This window comes from Scardinius erythrophthalmus, assembly GCF_964197995.2.
Source record: "Scardinius erythrophthalmus genome assembly, chromosome: 13".
Lineage (NCBI taxonomy): Eukaryota > Metazoa > Chordata > Actinopteri > Cypriniformes > Leuciscidae > Scardinius > Scardinius erythrophthalmus.
This window is the reverse complement of record NC_138233.1, coordinates 33,984,124-34,003,151: the sequence shown is the minus strand read 5'-3', so window position 1 is coordinate 34,003,151 and position 19,028 is coordinate 33,984,124. Positions and strand designations below refer to the sequence as shown.

At 35.0% G+C, this 19,028-nt stretch overlaps 1 protein-coding gene across 1 annotated transcript; it reads right to left on the bottom strand.

Annotated features, from left to right (window-relative positions):
- Window positions 1–14: 14 nt before the first annotated feature.
- hdac3 (histone deacetylase 3) lies at window positions 15–17,227 on the bottom strand. The gene is made up of 16 exons (XM_081383245.1): window positions 17,173–17,227; window positions 16,996–17,063; window positions 13,854–13,936; window positions 13,610–13,752; window positions 13,297–13,378; window positions 12,642–12,698; window positions 12,454–12,509; window positions 11,805–11,938; window positions 10,708–10,788; window positions 10,313–10,386; window positions 10,173–10,237; window positions 9,983–10,072; window positions 8,423–8,481; window positions 4,959–5,038; window positions 4,241–4,398; window positions 15–594 (listed from the first exon to the last, which is right to left on the bottom strand). Exons 2-16 carry the CDS (start codon window positions 17,048–17,050, stop codon window positions 525–527), a joined length of 1,287 nt encoding a protein of 428 aa, XP_081239371.1. The 5' UTR covers window positions 17,051–17,063; window positions 17,173–17,227; the 3' UTR covers window positions 15–524.
- Window positions 17,228–19,028: the final 1,801 nt, after the last annotated feature.

Here is a 19,028-nt window from a genome sequence, read left to right as displayed (position 1 = left end):
AAAAAACTGCAACGATGATGAGATAATACGATACAAAAACAGCACAATCAACTGAACTACTGTCATTGAGGAGGATCTAGCACACTTATGGGCAGTTGTTCAGGTTAGACTGAGTAGATGGAAGTTGAAGAAGTTAGAAAGGCTCTTTTCCAACAGATTTATTACAGAAACATTCTATAAACAAATTATGAAAAAGCCAAGACAAAAATATGCAGTTAATCATAAGCACTTGGATATACACTCATTCATCACATGATTTCTGATCCTTTTCAATACAAACACAGTATCTGTCGTACACAGGACTCAGTGTGAAGTTCCCTTTTATAGCTAAACTTTGATAAAAAGGAAATACTGTTGTGACAATAAAAAGTTCTACACAGGGAAAACTACACAGTTACAGTGCGCATGAAGAAAAACAATTCGAATTGGCTTTCACACACTCATCACAATGCAGTTAAGTACTATAGATATGGCAAGGAATGGACATCTTCATAGCTAAAGACCCAAGTCAGGTCCATTCTTCATCAGATCTCCACATCACTTTCTTTATCATTATCATGGTCACCATCATAAAATTCATTCGCAGCTTCAGGCCTGTGAGGAAACAGACGTAGATGGTCAGGATTTTCAATATGAAGTCAAGCAGCTGACAGTTGTCAAAATTAAGAGACCAATGCAAAATTAGAGGTTTCTTTGGATTTACTATTTATATCCATGCATTTCAGTAAAATATTTTTTAAAAGTTTTATTTTAATCAATACTGACAACATTTCTTCCAAATTTCAAGTAAAAACATTGTCATTTAGAGCATTTATTTGCAGAAAATCAAATAATGCAAAGAAAACAAGTTGTTTAAACAACACAATACTAATGTTTTAACTTAGGAAGAGTTCAGAAATCAATATTTGGTGGAATAACCCTGATTTCCAATCCCAGCTTTCATGTGTCTTGGCATGTTCTCCACCAGTCGGTCACATGCTGTTGGGCGACTTTATGCCCGATTCTAGCCTTCCTGAAGAAGCACCAGAACATCACCAATCCTCCACCAAACTACACAGTGTGTGCGAGAGACTGTGGGCTGTAGGACTCTCCAGGTCTCCGTCTAACCTTTAGAGGACCAGGGGCCTGATGTAGAAACATTGTGTACACACAAAAATAGACTAGGCGTAAATATGTGCGCACCGTACGGACACTCTAGACTGCGTACGCACTCTTTCACTGGAGTGAGCGAAGTACTTAAGTAAACACGATGATCCATTTCCACATTTAGATTAAATATTCTCATTAATGGAGTTAAGCACTGAAATCACATGAAATCATTATCTAGAAGGTACAAAAAATTGTATATTGATTGAAAGTGGATGCAATGCTTTTGAACACTTTTCCTGTGGCATGCTGTGTTATAATGTTTCAACTACAGCGAGGATTGCTTGGCGCATGATAGGCCTAATTCCGCTTTAAATTGTGTTCGAATTAGCCGAAATATTTTCACGCGAATAATGATCAATGATGCGCACTCGCTCGGCGACAGAACGCTCCATTAGTACAACTTCTATCTAGACAGTCGCCTAATTATGACCCCTAAGTGGTCTTCCCAATATTATGAAAAATACCACGTATTTGAAGGATAGAGTTTGAAGGAAACGGTAGGATATGCACACTAAATTTTTTAAATGTTTTGTCAGTGATGTGCTGAGTAAGAAAATAATTTACAGTGCAAAAATAAGGCCCATCTTTTTCCATTAAAAATATATAAACATTCTAAAATATATGTTTACCTTAAGGGCAAAATTGCATACATTTTATTTGTGTAAAGCAAAAAGTACTAAAATAGTAAAAAATAAAAATAAAATACAAGTCAGTGGAAACGACTGGGAATAATTCTTCTCTGAAATGTATTTTATACAATATTGATTTATTTATTCTAAAACAAGGCAAGAGTATAGCCTCCTGAATGATTGTCAGCAATGTAATGTGACAGCATAGTCTGTATCTCATATTTTTCTAATGTCTTGCGTTATCACGTGGGTATCACGTGGATGGGAATATGCATGGAAATAATATGCAGATGATTTTATGCATATTAAAGGAGAACTCCGGTCAATTTTAACATTGAGCTCATTTTTTTTGTACATTTGGAGTGCTGTCAATACAGAGAACAACTACAAAAATCGGTGTTGCCTACACCGTGTTATCCTCTTTTTAAAATTTGCGCCCTGTTGACTTCAATGGGGCAAGTTTTAAACCAGCTTAGCCAGCATAGCCTCTTAACATCCTTGATGTGTCATTACAAGTGCCCAGCCATGTGAGTGATTCCTTCGGGGTGAACGCGGGTTAATCTGACTGCAGTAGATGTGAACGATATGAATAAAAATGATGTTTAGTAATAACATCATTAGCCATAGTAATCGATTGTCGAGTTCACGCGCGTGATCATAGGTAACTAAACCAATGCGCGTGAACTCGACAATCGATTACTATGGCCTTCGACCGAAAACAGGATGTAAACACAGGTATGTGCGCTGGCTGAATAAACATCATTTTTATTCATATCGTTCACATCTACTGCAGTCAGATTCACCCGTGTTCACTCTGAAGGATTCACTCACATTTTCTGTGCACTTGTAATGACACATCAAGGATGTTAAGAGGCTATGCTGGCTAAGCTGGTTTAAAACTTGCCCCATTGAAGTCAATAGGGTGCACATTTTAAAAACAGGATAACACGGTGTAGGCAACACCGATTTTTGTCGTTGTTCTCTGTACTGACAGCACTCGAAATGTACAAAAAAATTAGCTCAATGTTAAAATTGACCGGAGTTCTCCTTTAAAACTAGGCTTTGTAATCTCCATACATGGTTTTGGGGTGGAGATGCTTTTATAGGAAATTTTGCGCAGGTTCTGCGACTCACATGGTTTAATAAATCTGAAAACTTTTGTGCGTACGCACACTTTTAGGATGAAAACTACAGAAAGTTTTATACATGAGGTCCCAGGTGTTGGGCAAAGCTGAAACCTGAAGATCTGTCTTTATGAAGGACGCGTAACTCAAGTCAAGTCACTTCATTTATACAGCGCCTTTAACTATATAGATTGTTTCAAAACAGCTTTACAGAGATAATAGGAAATTATCGTAACAGAGATTGTTTTGGCTTTATAGCAGCTCTAGAATAAAGTTATTGCTCAGCTAAACTTAGTTTTGATTGAGTGATTCTTCCTTCTGCTCTGACAATGTTCCCAACTGGAAGGATTGTTTTTCCCACAGGACAAAGCTCCAATCCACAGCCAGGACAATCGAGCTGAGGATGAGCTGAGTCATGGCCAACACAATCTCCAGACCTGAAGCACTGAACACCTCAGGAACGCAATCAAGAGCTTCACCAGCCATTACATAAAGACAAACTGCGTAATGTTTTTCACCAGGAGTGGCATAAAGCAAATGTGCCTCAGCATGTGACCGACTGATGGAGAACATGCCAACACATGAAAGCTGGGATTGGAAATCAAGGTTATTTTAATTCAAGTTTAATTCAATTAATTCAAGTTAATTAATTCAATTAATTAATTTAATTCAAGTTTAATGCAAGTTTAATTCAATATTTGGATTGATTTAATAATCAATCCAAATATTGAATTAAACTTGCTTTCTTTGCATTATTTAAGGTAAAAAAACAGTTGTCATTTTCTGCAAATAAATGATCAAAATGACAATATTTTTATCCAAAAGAGTATAAGTTTGGGGTCAATTATTATTATTATTTTGATAACAAAAATATTCACCAAGAATGCATTACACTGAAAGTAAAGACTTTTACATTGTTCCCAAAAATTCTATTTCAAATACGTACATTTATTTCAAATAAAATTCAATTTTTAAATAAATTATCTTTATGCTGTAACTTTCTATTCATCAAAGAATCCTGAAAAAAAGGAAATAATAGTTTCAAAAACAATTAAACAGCACAGCCGTTTTCAACATTAATAATAATCAGAAATGCTTCTGATTGAATGATTTCTGAAGGATCATGTGACACTAAAGACTGGAGTAATGACAGGATTAATGCCATCACAGGATAAACTAATTTTTTTTTAAATATATTACAATAGAAAAAAGTTATTTTTAGTTAAATTGTAATAATAATATTTCACAATATGACTGTTCTTACTGTACTTTTGTTCAAATAAATGCAGCCTTGGTGAGCAGAAGACTTCAGAAGAATAGTGTTAGTCTGATAATCACCTAGAGAAGTTCTCTTCTGATCCTCTCTCATCGGGATCCGCCTCATCCGGCCGCTCGTAACTCAGCAAATCAGAGGGAACGTCATGGATCTGAACACTTGGTGCATGATTCAACATCTTCAAGTTCTCAAACACAGTTTGACGAATCTGCTCCAAATACTGCAAAACGAGGTAATAAAGTACTGATTAGAGGCCACACCGCTGAAGACGCTCTCCTGAACACCAATGAAACTTTCACCTGAAGCACCACCTGAGGTTCCAAACAAATACTACAACCTTTAGAAGTATTTCTGCATATGAAATCAGAAACAAACCCCATTTGGGTGAGCCTGACCTTGAAATATTCAAATGCCAGATTTATGTAGAAAAACTAAAGTTCAGACGTGAACTTGCGGAAATGCTTCTGTTGTGCATTACTATCATTTAATACAAAAATTAATGCACATGAATTTGAGAATAGTTTAGTATTTGGTTTTGTTTTTTTTGCTTTATTGACAGCAGTACAGTCTCTTCCAAAGATCATCTTGTGCTGCATCTGAATCCAAAACATGTTTAATTGATCTTTCATTATTATTGGTTTTACATTAAGATCCTCAACTTGTTTATTTCCAGGTTATAAAGAGTCTGAGACCTTCGGACCCTACTGTATATGTCAAGACATATGCAAATGTAAAGACTAATGTTTGTAGACACATATAAATGAGGAAAATAATGCATACTTGTCTAGAGTTTTGGTTTTCTATCCTTGTGCTGACATCTGGGTGAAGTGTGAAGTCTGGAGCAAAATATTCAAAGTATTCTGTGCAGAGGACAAATACAGAGATGAGAAGATATCAACAAACAAAAGTAATATGTGGCAGTTTTGAAGCAGTGCGTCGTAACCTAGATCAGGGGTTCTCAAAGCAGGGTGCGCAACCAATAGCCAATAGCCGGTCTGTGAAACCATATTTTACAGACAATAGGTTATGTTTTTTATCATCTGAGATGTGGTGCGATTTACATTTCATAGTGATTTATTTAATGCGTTTAATGTAGGAAAACGTAGACACTTAAAGGTTTTTACAGATGTAATTTTCAAGTCTGCGAGGCAAGTATACACAGAATTTCGGTTCATTTTTGTGACACGCTCTAAAAACAGTCCAAGGAGACCAAGAGCCTGAAACGACAGAAAGTGCATCCTTTTGTTTTCTTTATTTTCCAAAAGCAAAATGTTCTGTTAGTTTGAATGTACATATTTTTAATGTACAAAATAGACCCTTTACAGTTTTGAATAATGAATGATTTTGAATTACTCTCTGTATGCTCATAAATATGTTTTCTGCTGCTATACGTACATTTTTTTTTATAAATAAATAAAAATCATCAACTATTCATCATCAAACTAAAAATCCAGTCAGCCAAAAATATAAATTTATTTGGCTCAATTTGTCAGCGTGACAACCGCTTTACCGTCGCACTGGTGTTATTCAAACATATTTTTTGCGCATGTGAAGGTTGCCGTTTTATTTGGATAATGGAACATGAGTGAAGTACAAAGCATTATTTATAGGGCTGGGTAAAAGATATTGATTTCTCCATTTTAATCGATTCTTATTTTTATGAACCAATATCGATTCTTAAATCCCAAGAATGGATTAGTCTATCCTGTTTTCAGTTGATGAATGAGGCGCACCTCCCATCTAAGAAATTGCAAAAAAGCTTTGTGTTTTTACACTTTTGATATGAAACAAAGTCTCAGATTTCAAATGATGTCCATTTTATTATGAAATTCAATAAATAAACCGTTTTGGCGCTGTTTAATGTGCCGTGAGAGATCGCTGTAGCGCCTCAGTTCAAGAGAAGCGTCTCCTCCACTTTAATACCAGTGACAGCAACAAGTAAACATTAATGAACATCAGAAGGTATGTTAAAAGATACAGTATAACTTATCGAAAACCATATGTCTCATGTAAGCTCAACCAGTGTTTCAAATGCGGAAAGACAGCTGGTCATATAACGTCACTTTACCTCAGAAAAACCATATTCAGTGACCATAAACTCGTTAGTCAGCTAGAAAAATTAATTCTCGAGGAGCATTTTGCTAAATATATTAACAATATAACATATTCATTATAATTTTTAATGTTATTCAATAATGCATGTTTGAATAAATCCATACACTTTTTTATGACAGCCATCATTTAAATGTTAATATTTCAAAAAACTAATTGGAGTAGAAATATAATTATGTAATTGTAAAGCTAGTAGTTATTAACTATTATTATAAAAACTTCCTTGAGTGTATGAAGTGTTTGTATACAAATCAGTTAATTTTAACCTTCAATATTACAGTAATGTTGTACCATCTGACTCCCATGTATAGTTCACAGCATTATAGAGATTTTTTTCCCTTGAGAAAATTTTCCATGTACTGTCCCTGATATTAGGGCTGCACGATTCTTGCTAAAATGTGAATCACGATTTTTCTCCATGGGAATTGAGATCACGATTCTCTTACACGATTCTCTTTTTTCTAACCAAACAAAAAATTGTCTCTTTTCTTTATTTTAGACCCCTTAAAGTGAATAATTTTAAAGCTTTATGTTGTTGAACATAAGGGAACATTACAATAATAAAGAACCTGTGCTTTTTGCTCCAATTGGCACAGAACCTTAAAGGTTCTTGGCCAAGAACACTAACCTAGTGGTATTTTGAGGTGTGGCTCCCTTGTCTTTCATGGCTAACTCGTACTGTATTTTGTGGTGACGTTTGAGGTGATTGTAGAGATTAGTGGTGTTACCTTGCGGGGGGTTTGATGCACATAGTACTTACATCTACTGTGTTTACGGGAATACTCGACTTGGCAGTTTTATGGCATTTCTGTGTTTATTTGGCCGTTTAGGCGTGCAACCGAAGACAAAGGCTACTATGCTTGTCCGTGTTGCGCTCGGAGCGCTCGCACAGCATCCTGTCAGTATAATTCAGTTCTCTTTCGCGACTTATCGCGCTTTTAAGATTTCTTTTCAATATAAAGCACATTCTGCTCTTTTCTTTATCTTTCATTCATGATTTGTTATTAATAACTTTAAACAGAATCATCAACTGAAATCTGCGCGGATTATCAAAAATACGACACACTTAGGCTATAGGACATAATAGAGTCTCTGCGGCAAAAGTGAAAGTAAAAGCACAGCAAAGCACCCGGTTCAATAAAAGGATATATTAAAGTTTATATAGCCTACTTTTACATTTTCGCTGCTGTTCTAAAATGATTTTCGCCATTACCTTAAACAAGCTACTTGAATCCCAGTGCAGGAGCTGTTACAATTTACCACAGAAACGTAAGCGGTTAGTTGATTGCTGTGGTGACTCGTGACACTCGCAAACAGCACTGAACACGCACTTTTACCGGTACAACTTGAATATTATTATTATTATTATCATAAAATAAAATAATACACAGAAAAAGAAATACACGGAAGTGAATCGCCATCATTAAGAAATGAGATATCATTTATGTTTGAATCGAGATCGTGATTTTTTTTTTCCGATTAATCGTGCAGCCCTACCTGATATATATCCAAAATAACCGATTTCAGATCGCAAGCTTGTGAATCGAAATCGAATCGTGAAATTTGTGTCAATAACCAGCCCTAATTGGCATAATAAATAATAGTTTAGCATCCAATACATGTGAATATGGAAACATTTGTATTTGTGCTGAATGAGAGAGGAGTCCAACGCCAGTTTCAGTTTAAATAAATTAGTTTAGGCTGAATTTAATGAATATAATAACCTTAATGAATGCCACTATAATTTATGTTTATTTTATAAATTAAACATGAGAGGGAATAAAATACTTGTATATAATAATGTTTGTAAACGAGTTTTATTTACCAGTATTTTACATTATTTTTGATGTTTCAAAGTTTTTTTTCAACAACTTAAGTTTGACCTGGTGTTGCTGTATTATTAAAACATCCATGTTCCACAACATGTGTCCATTACTCCCACCCACATTAACTTATAATCATGAACTCATGAAAAAAACATTTTCCACCCATTGAGGGATCCCTGGCCCCAAAACGTTTGCGAACCCCTGACCTAGAGGACACTAATTCACACAACCACTAGATAATGTGTAACAGAAGAACACAAACATGGAATAATTCTAGATATCTTTTCTTCAGAGTTGCTGTCTTACCACTATATGGTAGTTCATCGCTTATGGACTCGTCAACTAGCAAGGATGTTTCAAATGTCCTAAAAATAAAAGCTATGATGCATTAATGAAAATATCAGAAGATAACAGTCAGTCAGCAAAGATATCATATGCTCAAGAGATTAAAGGGGTCATATCTTTTTAATTGAAAAACCTTTATGTACTACGAAAACTAAAAAGCAAACAAAATGAAAAAAAAAAAGAGCAAACGTTTCAGTTACGTTAAAATTAAGAGAGCAAACGTGTCATCTCACGGCGTTCTTCAGAGAAATCTATGGCTGAAACGTTTGCTCTCTGGTCTGTTTTTAAAACACTTTTTTTCCACATGCAATAAGTGAAATAAAAGGTACATTTTTTACATATATTTAATGGCTAAAATTGAGGGGAAAAATTAAATTTCATAGAGAGTAGCATTAGCAGTATTGGTATTGGCGATGCTTTCTTTCATAAAAACAAGCCATTGAACAAATATTTAAAATATAGGCTACTGTTATTTCTACATTCATTTTGGAGATTAAATGTGAAATTATTACAATATGAAAATATATCAAAAACGTTAATGTTAGGTATGATTAATCGTGAGTAATTACAGAAAATGTGCAATTAATTAGTTGATTTTTCTTTTATCGATTGACAGCACTAATTAAGAGATTTAAATATTCGTCAGTATTGTTCTATTTAGAGATTTAAATATTGGTTGATTTAGTTCTAAGCGAGAGTAAGCGATTATCAAAAAGTGTTGATAAAAACAAGACCGCTGTTTGAGGTGAGAAGTCTGATGCTCGGACACACGCCTGAGTGTTAAAAAGTAATTAAGGGATTTAGATAATGGTCGGTTTTGTTGTAAGCGAGAGAAAACAATTCTCAGAAAAGATCAATGAAGATACAATTCCGTTGTCTTAAGTGAAACATAGCTGGTTGTCAAAATCTGATGAGAGTTTAACGTTTTCAACATTAAATTTGCAGTCATTTAAGCAAAGATATTGCGAAATATAGCGTATGGCTTTCATTTATAATTAGTATCATCTCTGGTTCCATGCAGAATTACTATATTGTGACGGTGTTCCTTACTGTGATTGAAAATTACTTATATCATGGTAAAGACTTTGCTTAAAAATTACTAATTTTCTAATTACGAAATCTTAAATGACTCATTATGCCCACCTCTAGTAGTTTAAAGAGGGAGAGAGTCCATTTTAATATGAGCAAACTAGAGGTAACAGTGGAAAGTGATGCAAAGTCATAAAATGTATATGCCAGTGGCAATGAATTTTCACTTTGGTTATTCAGACTTTTCAATCATGCTATTATTAAACAAGAAGTTCAGAATGTTATTGGACTTGACAGCAAACCCAGAGCCTGTGTGTTTGTGTGTTTGTTTTTAATGCCATGCCAGCTTCTGTGGCTATATTCATGGCGAGAAAAAAATATGGTAAAACTATAGAGAGAGAGAGAAAATAATATGACCCCTTTAAAACTGTCTTTTTTCTCTTTTGATGATTTATACTAAATGTAGATGAAATAATAAAATAATGAACGCACCAACATCTAGCAACGTTTCGCACCGTGTAGCCTCCTCCACCCAGCACAAGCAGCGGGATTTTGAAGCCCTTCACAAACTCCACACATTCTCTACAAATACACGTGTTTTAAATGAGATTATCAAGGAGTTTAACGTTCAAGCTTTCAAAACACTGTGTGTAGTTTGATGTGAGGGTATGGAGTCTCTTACCCATGGCCTCGTATGCTGAGATTGAAGCATCCTAATCGATCACATCCCAAAGAATCCGCTCCACACTGCAGACGAGACGAGAGAGATGAGCAACCAATACAACAGCACACTATTATGCCTGACAGAGATCGTGCTCTCACCTGAAGAACGATACAGGTCGGCTGATAGAAGTCCACCACCTGCTTGATGACTGGCTGAAACAGCTGTCTATAGCCTGAGAATACAAAAGAAATAAATTCTCTTGCTCTATGTTTGCATCAAATCAATATTAGGTAGCCGTTTTACCCACAAACTAGTGTGTTTTCGCACATACGGCTGCTTTTTCTTTACTAACCACCCAAAACACAGTTTCTTTATTCAGTCTGTGAAGCTGGTTGAATATGTGATATTTTTGTCCATATATCAGCCAGTAAAACAGCAGTCTTTGGCTTTGCTATTACAACTACATGATCTGAGTGAAACTACGCTTTTTTAGACCTGTATGTTTAATTGTATAAAGACTCAAATGTAAATATATGACCATAAATCAACTCACTCTGGTCATCAATGCCGTCTCTCAGTGGGACATTGAGGCAGTAGTAGCGACCGCTCTCAGCTCCCACCTCATACATATCACCTTAACACACACAACAACAAAAACAGTGTATTATTAGTAGTGTTTCAATCGCAGCCCGTGTGTTTGTGAAGATTAAGCTGTTTACATGAATTCATCTTTCCATATGAATGTGCGATTAACAGCTAAAACCAGGGCTCTGAAGCGGTTCAAGATACGAAGACAAAAACCGGAAACGAGCGAAATTTTAAAAGGAACATAAACAAAAACAATCAAGTTTAATCAATCTGAACAGAAATGCTTATTTGAAATGACCATAAACCGGTTATATATAATAACGTGATTTTATCGTTCTATTTAATATTTTAATTTGGCAGTCAACCAATCATGAATTCAAATAGCACGGCCTATGCAAACGTGACGTTGACGCATCTGACGTGAACAAACCGTGAGTGAAAAGTCATCATAGACAAGTCGCTGGCATTAGCTTTTGGATCTCAGGAGTTTTTCCGACGATATGTCACCAACCGTTGAAGCAATTACATTAAAGTGAAAATAAATGGCAGATTATAACCAGCATGGTGTGCTTTGAAACCAGCCAAAATTGCAGGTTAGTGTAGAACCGCTGGTATTAAGGAAAAATATTTATAAAAATAATAAACAAATTAGTATTATGACTTTATGTATACTCAGACACTTGCATGTATCATTATATTAACATTGTAACATTCCAGCTCTTGATTTGATTTTTATTTAAAGGGACCATGTGCAATTAAAAACATAAATGTAAACATTTGATGCATTACACCAGAGTTAGCCTTAGGCTAATTTACATCTGCTATAAAGTATAGGCAAAACATTATTTTTTTATCACTGGGTATTTATTCTAATCAAATCGTTTTGGATTTCAATTAGGAATTCAATGACAGAAACGTTAAAATATCGATTCTGCCCGGAGTAAAATACCGATTCTGCCCGGAGAGAACCGATTGATTTTTTCCCCCGTTTTTAAGCCCTGGCTAAAGCAATGTGCACGACACTGTAAAGATGACTTCAATCAGAAAGTAAGAACATCATACCAGTTCCTGGGAAAAAGTAGTTCCCATATTTGTGGAAGGATACAGTCATGACCCTGTCTGTGAGATAAAATGCTTCCTGTACACCGTCACCATGATGAATATCAATGTCAATGTAGAGCACACGTGGATGATACCTATCAGAGACAGAAACAGGAAAGAGATGTAGAGATGAGCTGTAGACCATGTGTTCATGCTATACTCCATTTCATAAAGCATTTAGCTAATTCTATCATTACGGATGCAGTTTTTATAAGGTCATTTTAAAAGTGTGTCATTTCCACACCACTATCATCACCAAAAACAACTGCAATAAGTTTCAGGCACTAGCACTGGTCAAACACACAGGCACTTCACCTCAAACTCATGTCACTGGTTGAGCCGATGTTATTATTATGTACTTCTGTATTTTTATGAATTTATTTAGCACACCTGCAAGACTATTTAAGTTAATTTAAAAAAAACTAAAGAGAGATTTAAGTTTGCCTTATACTTTTATAAATAGTCTCAGAATCATTTTGAATGCTGCATTTTAAAATAAGAATTAATCACGGGTGTAAGTGAACAGCAAAAATAATCTAATTAAAATGCAAAACATCAGGAGTATCTCGTTATTTGGTGTGACGTCACTTCCTGCCCATCTCTCACTTACTTCAGGAGTTCAAGAATACTGATGACAATGTCATTCACGTAGCAAAATCCAGACGCCTGGAAATAAAAAATAAAATCATGTAGAATCATGAAAAATCATTTATGAGATTCCTCCAAAAGTGCAGGTAATTGTATGTTTTTTCCCCTTCATCTTTGTATGAAAGATGTGAAGAGAAATCAGATGCTTACCTCAAACTTTTTTGCATGATGTAAACCTCCAGCCCAGTTTATGGCAATGTCACATATCTATACAGTGAACAACTGAATTAGTCTTCATCAAAAACAATGCAGGAATTCAAAGAGTTCAAGATCTGTACTAATCTGTTTTCTTTTCTTTCTTTTTTTTAATTTAAAAATACTCTTTTTATTGACATATTTTAGATTTCGAATACAGGGTATTTGCAGGGTTTTGAAATCAAAACCTTTTTAACGCCTGCAGAAATAAAACGGATACCGTATAATACAGGGTGGACAAAAACAAAGTTTAATCAAATGATAAACCTCACATTTCAGCCTTTTTTTAAGAACCACATTTCAGAAAAGGAATGAAATAAAATTACAAATGATTATTTATATAGATTTAAAGTGTATATATATATATATATATATATATATATATTCCAAAAGTCTTAATTTTATCTTTAATATTTTAAAACAAAAATGGTTTTAAGCCAGTTATTTATTTATTTTGATGTAGTGTGTCAGAAGGAAAAATCCATTTCCAAACATTCCAGGTAAAAAAAAAGAAGAAGAAGAAGAAGAAGAAGAAGAAGAAGAAGAAGAAGAAGAAGAAGGATTTCCAATGTACAATTCATGTGTAAGCGCAACATTTCCACCGTCTGACCTTGTGGTTTAACTGAGTCGCTCCTTGCAAGGAGGCTCCGGTGTATCTCGAACAAAACTCAAACAGACCTGGAAAGACAGGACTAAGAACAAAAAAGGACAAATTATTGGAAACGTCTTATTTAATTAAACTTTTAAAAGAAGACCTATATTATACCAAGCAGAGTTGCTACTTACTTTCACATTCATAAAAATACATTTGGTTCATAACCTAAAACTTTGAAATCTTAAGCCAAAATTTTTAGAAAGACTTCAACAATGAAATGATTTTAAAATAGTTCATTTTAAAGGCATATATACATGGGAAAACTCACCAGTCATCTCCTACGTTGAAGGCGTTGAGACTCTTGGTGAAGCCCTGCATGTTGTTTGGACTGACCTTCTGCAGGAAGTCGATGTAATCTTCCGAGTGGAACCGGCACATGTCATGCTGGGATGCCTTGTATGGTTTGAACACCTGTACAGAGAGAGAGCTTTGCTCATGAGCATCTGATGTAAACCGCTTCTTATCAGAGAAACGTGATTGGACTAAACGAGTGCTGAACAGACTGATCATACCATCATCTTCTTGTAGAGTCCATAATGCAGGACAAGACTGTGTGTGAGGGACAGGCGGTGAGGCTTCATTGGGTGTCCTGCACCTGGAGCAAAAAAACACACAAAAAATCAGAGTTGAGAATAATAAAAAAGTGCTTTCTGTAGTTTATGTTCTGCCTTATGTTCTGCCCCTAAATATCACATTCATACCTAATGGTGTTGCCTAGCTTTGTACTTACACTCATCTCATTTGGTGTCCTTTACATGTAAATAAATAACTGTTAACTTATTACAAGCAAGTTAAGTGTCTACTTCGATGTTTCAAATAACTTTTGTTAAAATAAAATGTCAAAATATGGGTGAAATAATGTACCAAACTGCAAAATTGTCATTTAGTGTAACGATCTGAACTTTGATTTACCGTTACATCTTTACATAAACAGAAAATACCAAGTTAAAAAAACACTGTATTTGTTTTCTTTGCATGCTCAAACAAGTGTTGGCTGTGATTTATTAAAAGGACTACGTCTTATTGTTTTTCTTAAGTACTGAAATAACCAGGAGACATTTGTCTTTAGACTTTTTGAGGTTATTCAGAGTAACAGGATCAAGAAGTCATTTATAAAAAAACTGAGGTTACACTTTATTTTAAGGTGACGTAGTTACTGAGTACTAAGTACTGAGTAATATAAAATAACTACATTACTGTAGTTAGTAACGTAGTTGCATGTTACTACATGTATTTAGGGGTTCAAGCATGAAATGCTGAAACCCTATTGTAATTGTAAGGATTTGTAAAACGCATCGTGCAGGACAAACCGTAAGGCCTAGAGACTTGAAACCTGGCCAGATGGTAGGCCTCAATTTGGGGACAACCTATCAGAGTATGACCCCGATTGGCCCATAGGTGGCGCTACAGCAACCAAAAGTACAAAATCGCTCATAACTCTTAGACCAGGGGTGTCCAAACTCAGTCCTGGAGGGCCACTGTCCTGCAGAGTTTAGCTCCAACCCCAATTAAACACACCTGAACCAGATAATCAGACCTTGATTATCTGGTTCAGGTGTGTTTAATTGGGGTTGGAGCTAAACTCTGCAGGACATTGGCCCTCCAGGACTGAGTTTGGACACCCCTGTCTTAGACCGTCGAATTTTGTCCAAAACCTAATTTTGCGAACTAGTCCCTGGTTTTTGGCCCGATCGGAACCAGACCAGTCTAGGACAATTCTCTGGACTCTCTAGATCAATAATTATCAAAAAAAAAGTTGAACTTTTGCATTTCAATGGCTGTAATAGGGTCATTTAGAAAAGGGGCGTGACAAAATACACTCAAAAGCCTATAAATCCTAAATGGAAACTCAGAACTTCACAAAAATTGGTGAGCACATGTGTCAGAACATCATTAACAAGCATGCAAAATTGTATGGAGATCAGACAATAGGTGGAGCTATAACTGTTAAAAAGCTTTAAAACCATATATTCCCTATGGTACATTGCCTGTATTGGCTGTAAATGGTCTTTTCCATCTATTATGTCAGTGGTTACATGCTTGCTAAATAAAACTTAATAACTTTTGATGCTTTTGTGCTTAAAAACCTTAGCTTGAACCCCGATAAATGCTGCTTGCAGCTTTAATTACTAGTAATAATAGTAAATTATGCATAATTACGAGTAACTAACCCTAACTCTATTATAGAGTTAGGGTTAGTTACTCGTAATTGTTGCATCATTTACTATTATTAGTATAGTAAATACACGGAGTAACATGTAACTATGTCATCTTAAAATAAAGTGTCAACAAAACGGATCATCCGACAGTCTGGGACATCATCAATTCAGTGTAGCAATAGTTTGTACAAAAAAAAACTACTTTAATGATACAGACTTAATACTAAAAACATTGCACTAATGGAAACAATGACAATACGAGTTTTGACAAAACGTCATAAATAAACGTCATAAACGTCAAAACGACAAAACGTCACGAGTAACAAACCATGATCATTCGTGTGTAACAGATATATTTATGTAAAAATTAAATAATGTACTTATTCTCAGCCGTACTTATTAAATTATTTGTATAATAAATTAAGAATATGTTGACCTTCTGAATTAAATTCGATTTAACATGATTTTTTATTCCCTCTTAAACGTCTTGCTGACAAATGGGTAAAACCTAGTAGTTTGAAGGATATTAGCAAAGAATAAAGTGTGATACAATTAATTAGTATTTGTGATGTCTTTAAATTATTGTTTTTCTAAATTCCTGACAATATTTTTTAGTATATAAACTATATTTAAACTGAATGACATTTTAGTGGCTGTCTTCTGTAAACTGTGGGGAAAAAATGTATGTTAGACATTATTTATGTTTCTCAGAACAACTGTAAACAACACATTCAAATGTACAGAAAAAAAGATAACATTTAAAGAGAAAACTTAACTTGAAAACCCATTTTCACCCAATTATAGATGTAATTGCAGAAATGAATTACAGCTGTAATTTCATGCAGGCAAATGTTAGTACATAGTTGTTAAATACACCTAATATAAAGTGGGACCGGATTTGATTTACTGCTGTCAAATTCTGTGATAAAGATCATAGTTATTAATTCATACGTTCCTCTTAACAATATATAATGTCCTACAAGACACTATAGGCTTAAAACAGGTTTTACCAATGAATCACAAATAGTATCACATACAATCTTTCTTACTTTATGTGAACAACTGCATTTCAACTTAATATCATTTTTCTAAAAGTCCACCATGACTGTATTAATTTATCAGTGACTGTAAACTAATGACGCAAAGATGTTTTGAATATTTGAAAACGTTTGGATATTGTCCAATCAAGATGATTTGAACAGGATCACCAGGTTTTTAATGTCAGCTTTAGTGTTGCAACGACATGCGTGTGTTAATGACAATTATAATGCTGTATTAAATGAATGAAATGCACAATAAAAGCTTTTTTTTTTCTTCGGACTTTTGGTTCCTACTCTGTATAGTGCACACATGTGCAATAAATATATAGCGTGATTTTCTGGCATACCAGTTTAAGATCAAATCTATCAAACGACACTTATAAAAGTAAACAGTGAGCATTTGCAGTGTGTTCATTGATTAGCCACATCTGCTAACAGACACAGATAACTCTTACCATAGTGAAAATTCCCCACGTCTGGGTCGTAGAAATATGCCGTTCGGGTCGACATTTCGTCGCAGAGTCTAAATAAAAAGGGCGGTTTCTGGTACAATGGAATAATGTTTTATTATTATTTATTTACTTTCTGCACCTAGCTGTCGCCATCTTCATTACAGAACCGGAAGAACTCACTCAGTCTTCTTCGTGGCTCCTGCCGCTGCTGCTATGAGGAGATTAAGGAGCACAGCGCCACCTGACAACAGTAAAGCAAATACACATTTCATTTCGTTACAGTAGCACTAGCAGTAGCATAACAAATGACATTTTAAAACTGTGAATAATAATAACAATTATTATTATATTATCATTATTACTATTAATATTGCTCAAAGGGGGGAGTTTTGGCTGGCTAGAATGGTCCAGTTGGTCCAGTATCGAAACGTCAGCCTGGCTTCCCAAACATCTGCCAGCTGAACCCCTTTGATATAAAACATTTAGGTCGCCAACTCCTGAGAGTTTAAGTCAACATTTCTATAATTTAATAACATATGCTTATGGTTCTCTTGTGGAATGGTTATGCCATGCAGGTAAATACATTTTTTAATTTAAAAAAATAATAATTTGGTTATAGGCTAACGCTTCATTAGTTAACATGAAACTAATCGTGAGCAATACATTTGTTGCTGTATTTGTTAATCTTTGTTAACATTAGTTAATAATAACAATAGGCCTACATCTGTTCTGTTTGTTCATGTTAGTTCACAGTGCAATAACTAATGTTAACAAATACAACTTTTGATTTTAATAATGTATTAGTAAATGTTGAAATTTACATAAAGATTAATAAATGCTGTAGAAGAATTGTTAATTCTTAGTTCATGTTAACTAATGAAACCTTATTGCAAAGTGTTACCAATGTTTGCACTTTATTTTGATTTTATTAGATGTTTTATATATGTCTGCACGATTTGGCCCCCCCAAAAAATATATTTTGTGACTGTTTTGTCATAGTTGCTATTTGATATACTTTTAATCAAAAAGAGGCCACACTCTGATGCCAATGGCAATGATAATGGAAATACTTTTTAAGGATTTTAACACTTGGGTTCAATCTTTACAAGAACCAAATAAAACCTCTTTCAGTGATCAAACTGATCAGTTAAAATAAAAAAATGAATATAATTTGAAAACATCTGGATGTGGGGATTTTCTGCCATTCTTCTCAGCAGATCCTCAGAGTTTTCTGCGTCTCCGTCAGGTTGGATGGGGACCGTCAGTGGATAGGCATTTTCAGCTTTCTCCTCTCCACCACCTTTCTCTCCTCTATCGATAGCCCTGATCCCAACTAACAAAAATAGGTTAAAAACATTTAGCTAAGTTATGGAAACATTATCTCTGAATGTTCAAAATGTCTCTTTTTTAATGTTTTAAGGCCATTTCAAACTACACCCACAGAAGGCAACAGATACTTTGTTGGTTTTGTTGAATCAGTGTGTTACCCCTACAGTATGTCTGCATTGTTCGGCTCTGGTTTTCGTTGATTGAACATGTTGAATCGCCCTTTGTCAGGTCGTGGAATGTCTGAGAAGTGACATACTGTAATCTGGTGACTGTCAGCGTTGGTCATGAGCTGACCAACCCTAACCCTAAACCTCTAACCCTAACATGAGGTTCATCAGACCAGAGAATCTTGAGGGTCTTTTAGGTGCTTTTTCTTCAGATTTCCAGCAGGTGTTCGTGTGGCTTTACTGAGGAGAGGCTTGAGTCTGGCAACTCTGCCATAAACCTTAGATCTGTGATTTTATTATCATCACTTGTTGCCGTGAGTTTCTCCCATTTCCACTTATGATCTCTTGATGTCAACCACAGTGACAACCAGCTTAATGAAGGGCCTTGGTTCTTCCAAACTTCTTCCATTTAAGAATTAGAAAAAGGCCACTGTGCTCTTATAATGCTCTGGATAATATTCTGATTGTTCCCATCCAATCTGACTTCTGACCTGTAATGCTGCCTGAATCATAATCATACACTGTTTGTTCGTTGGCCAG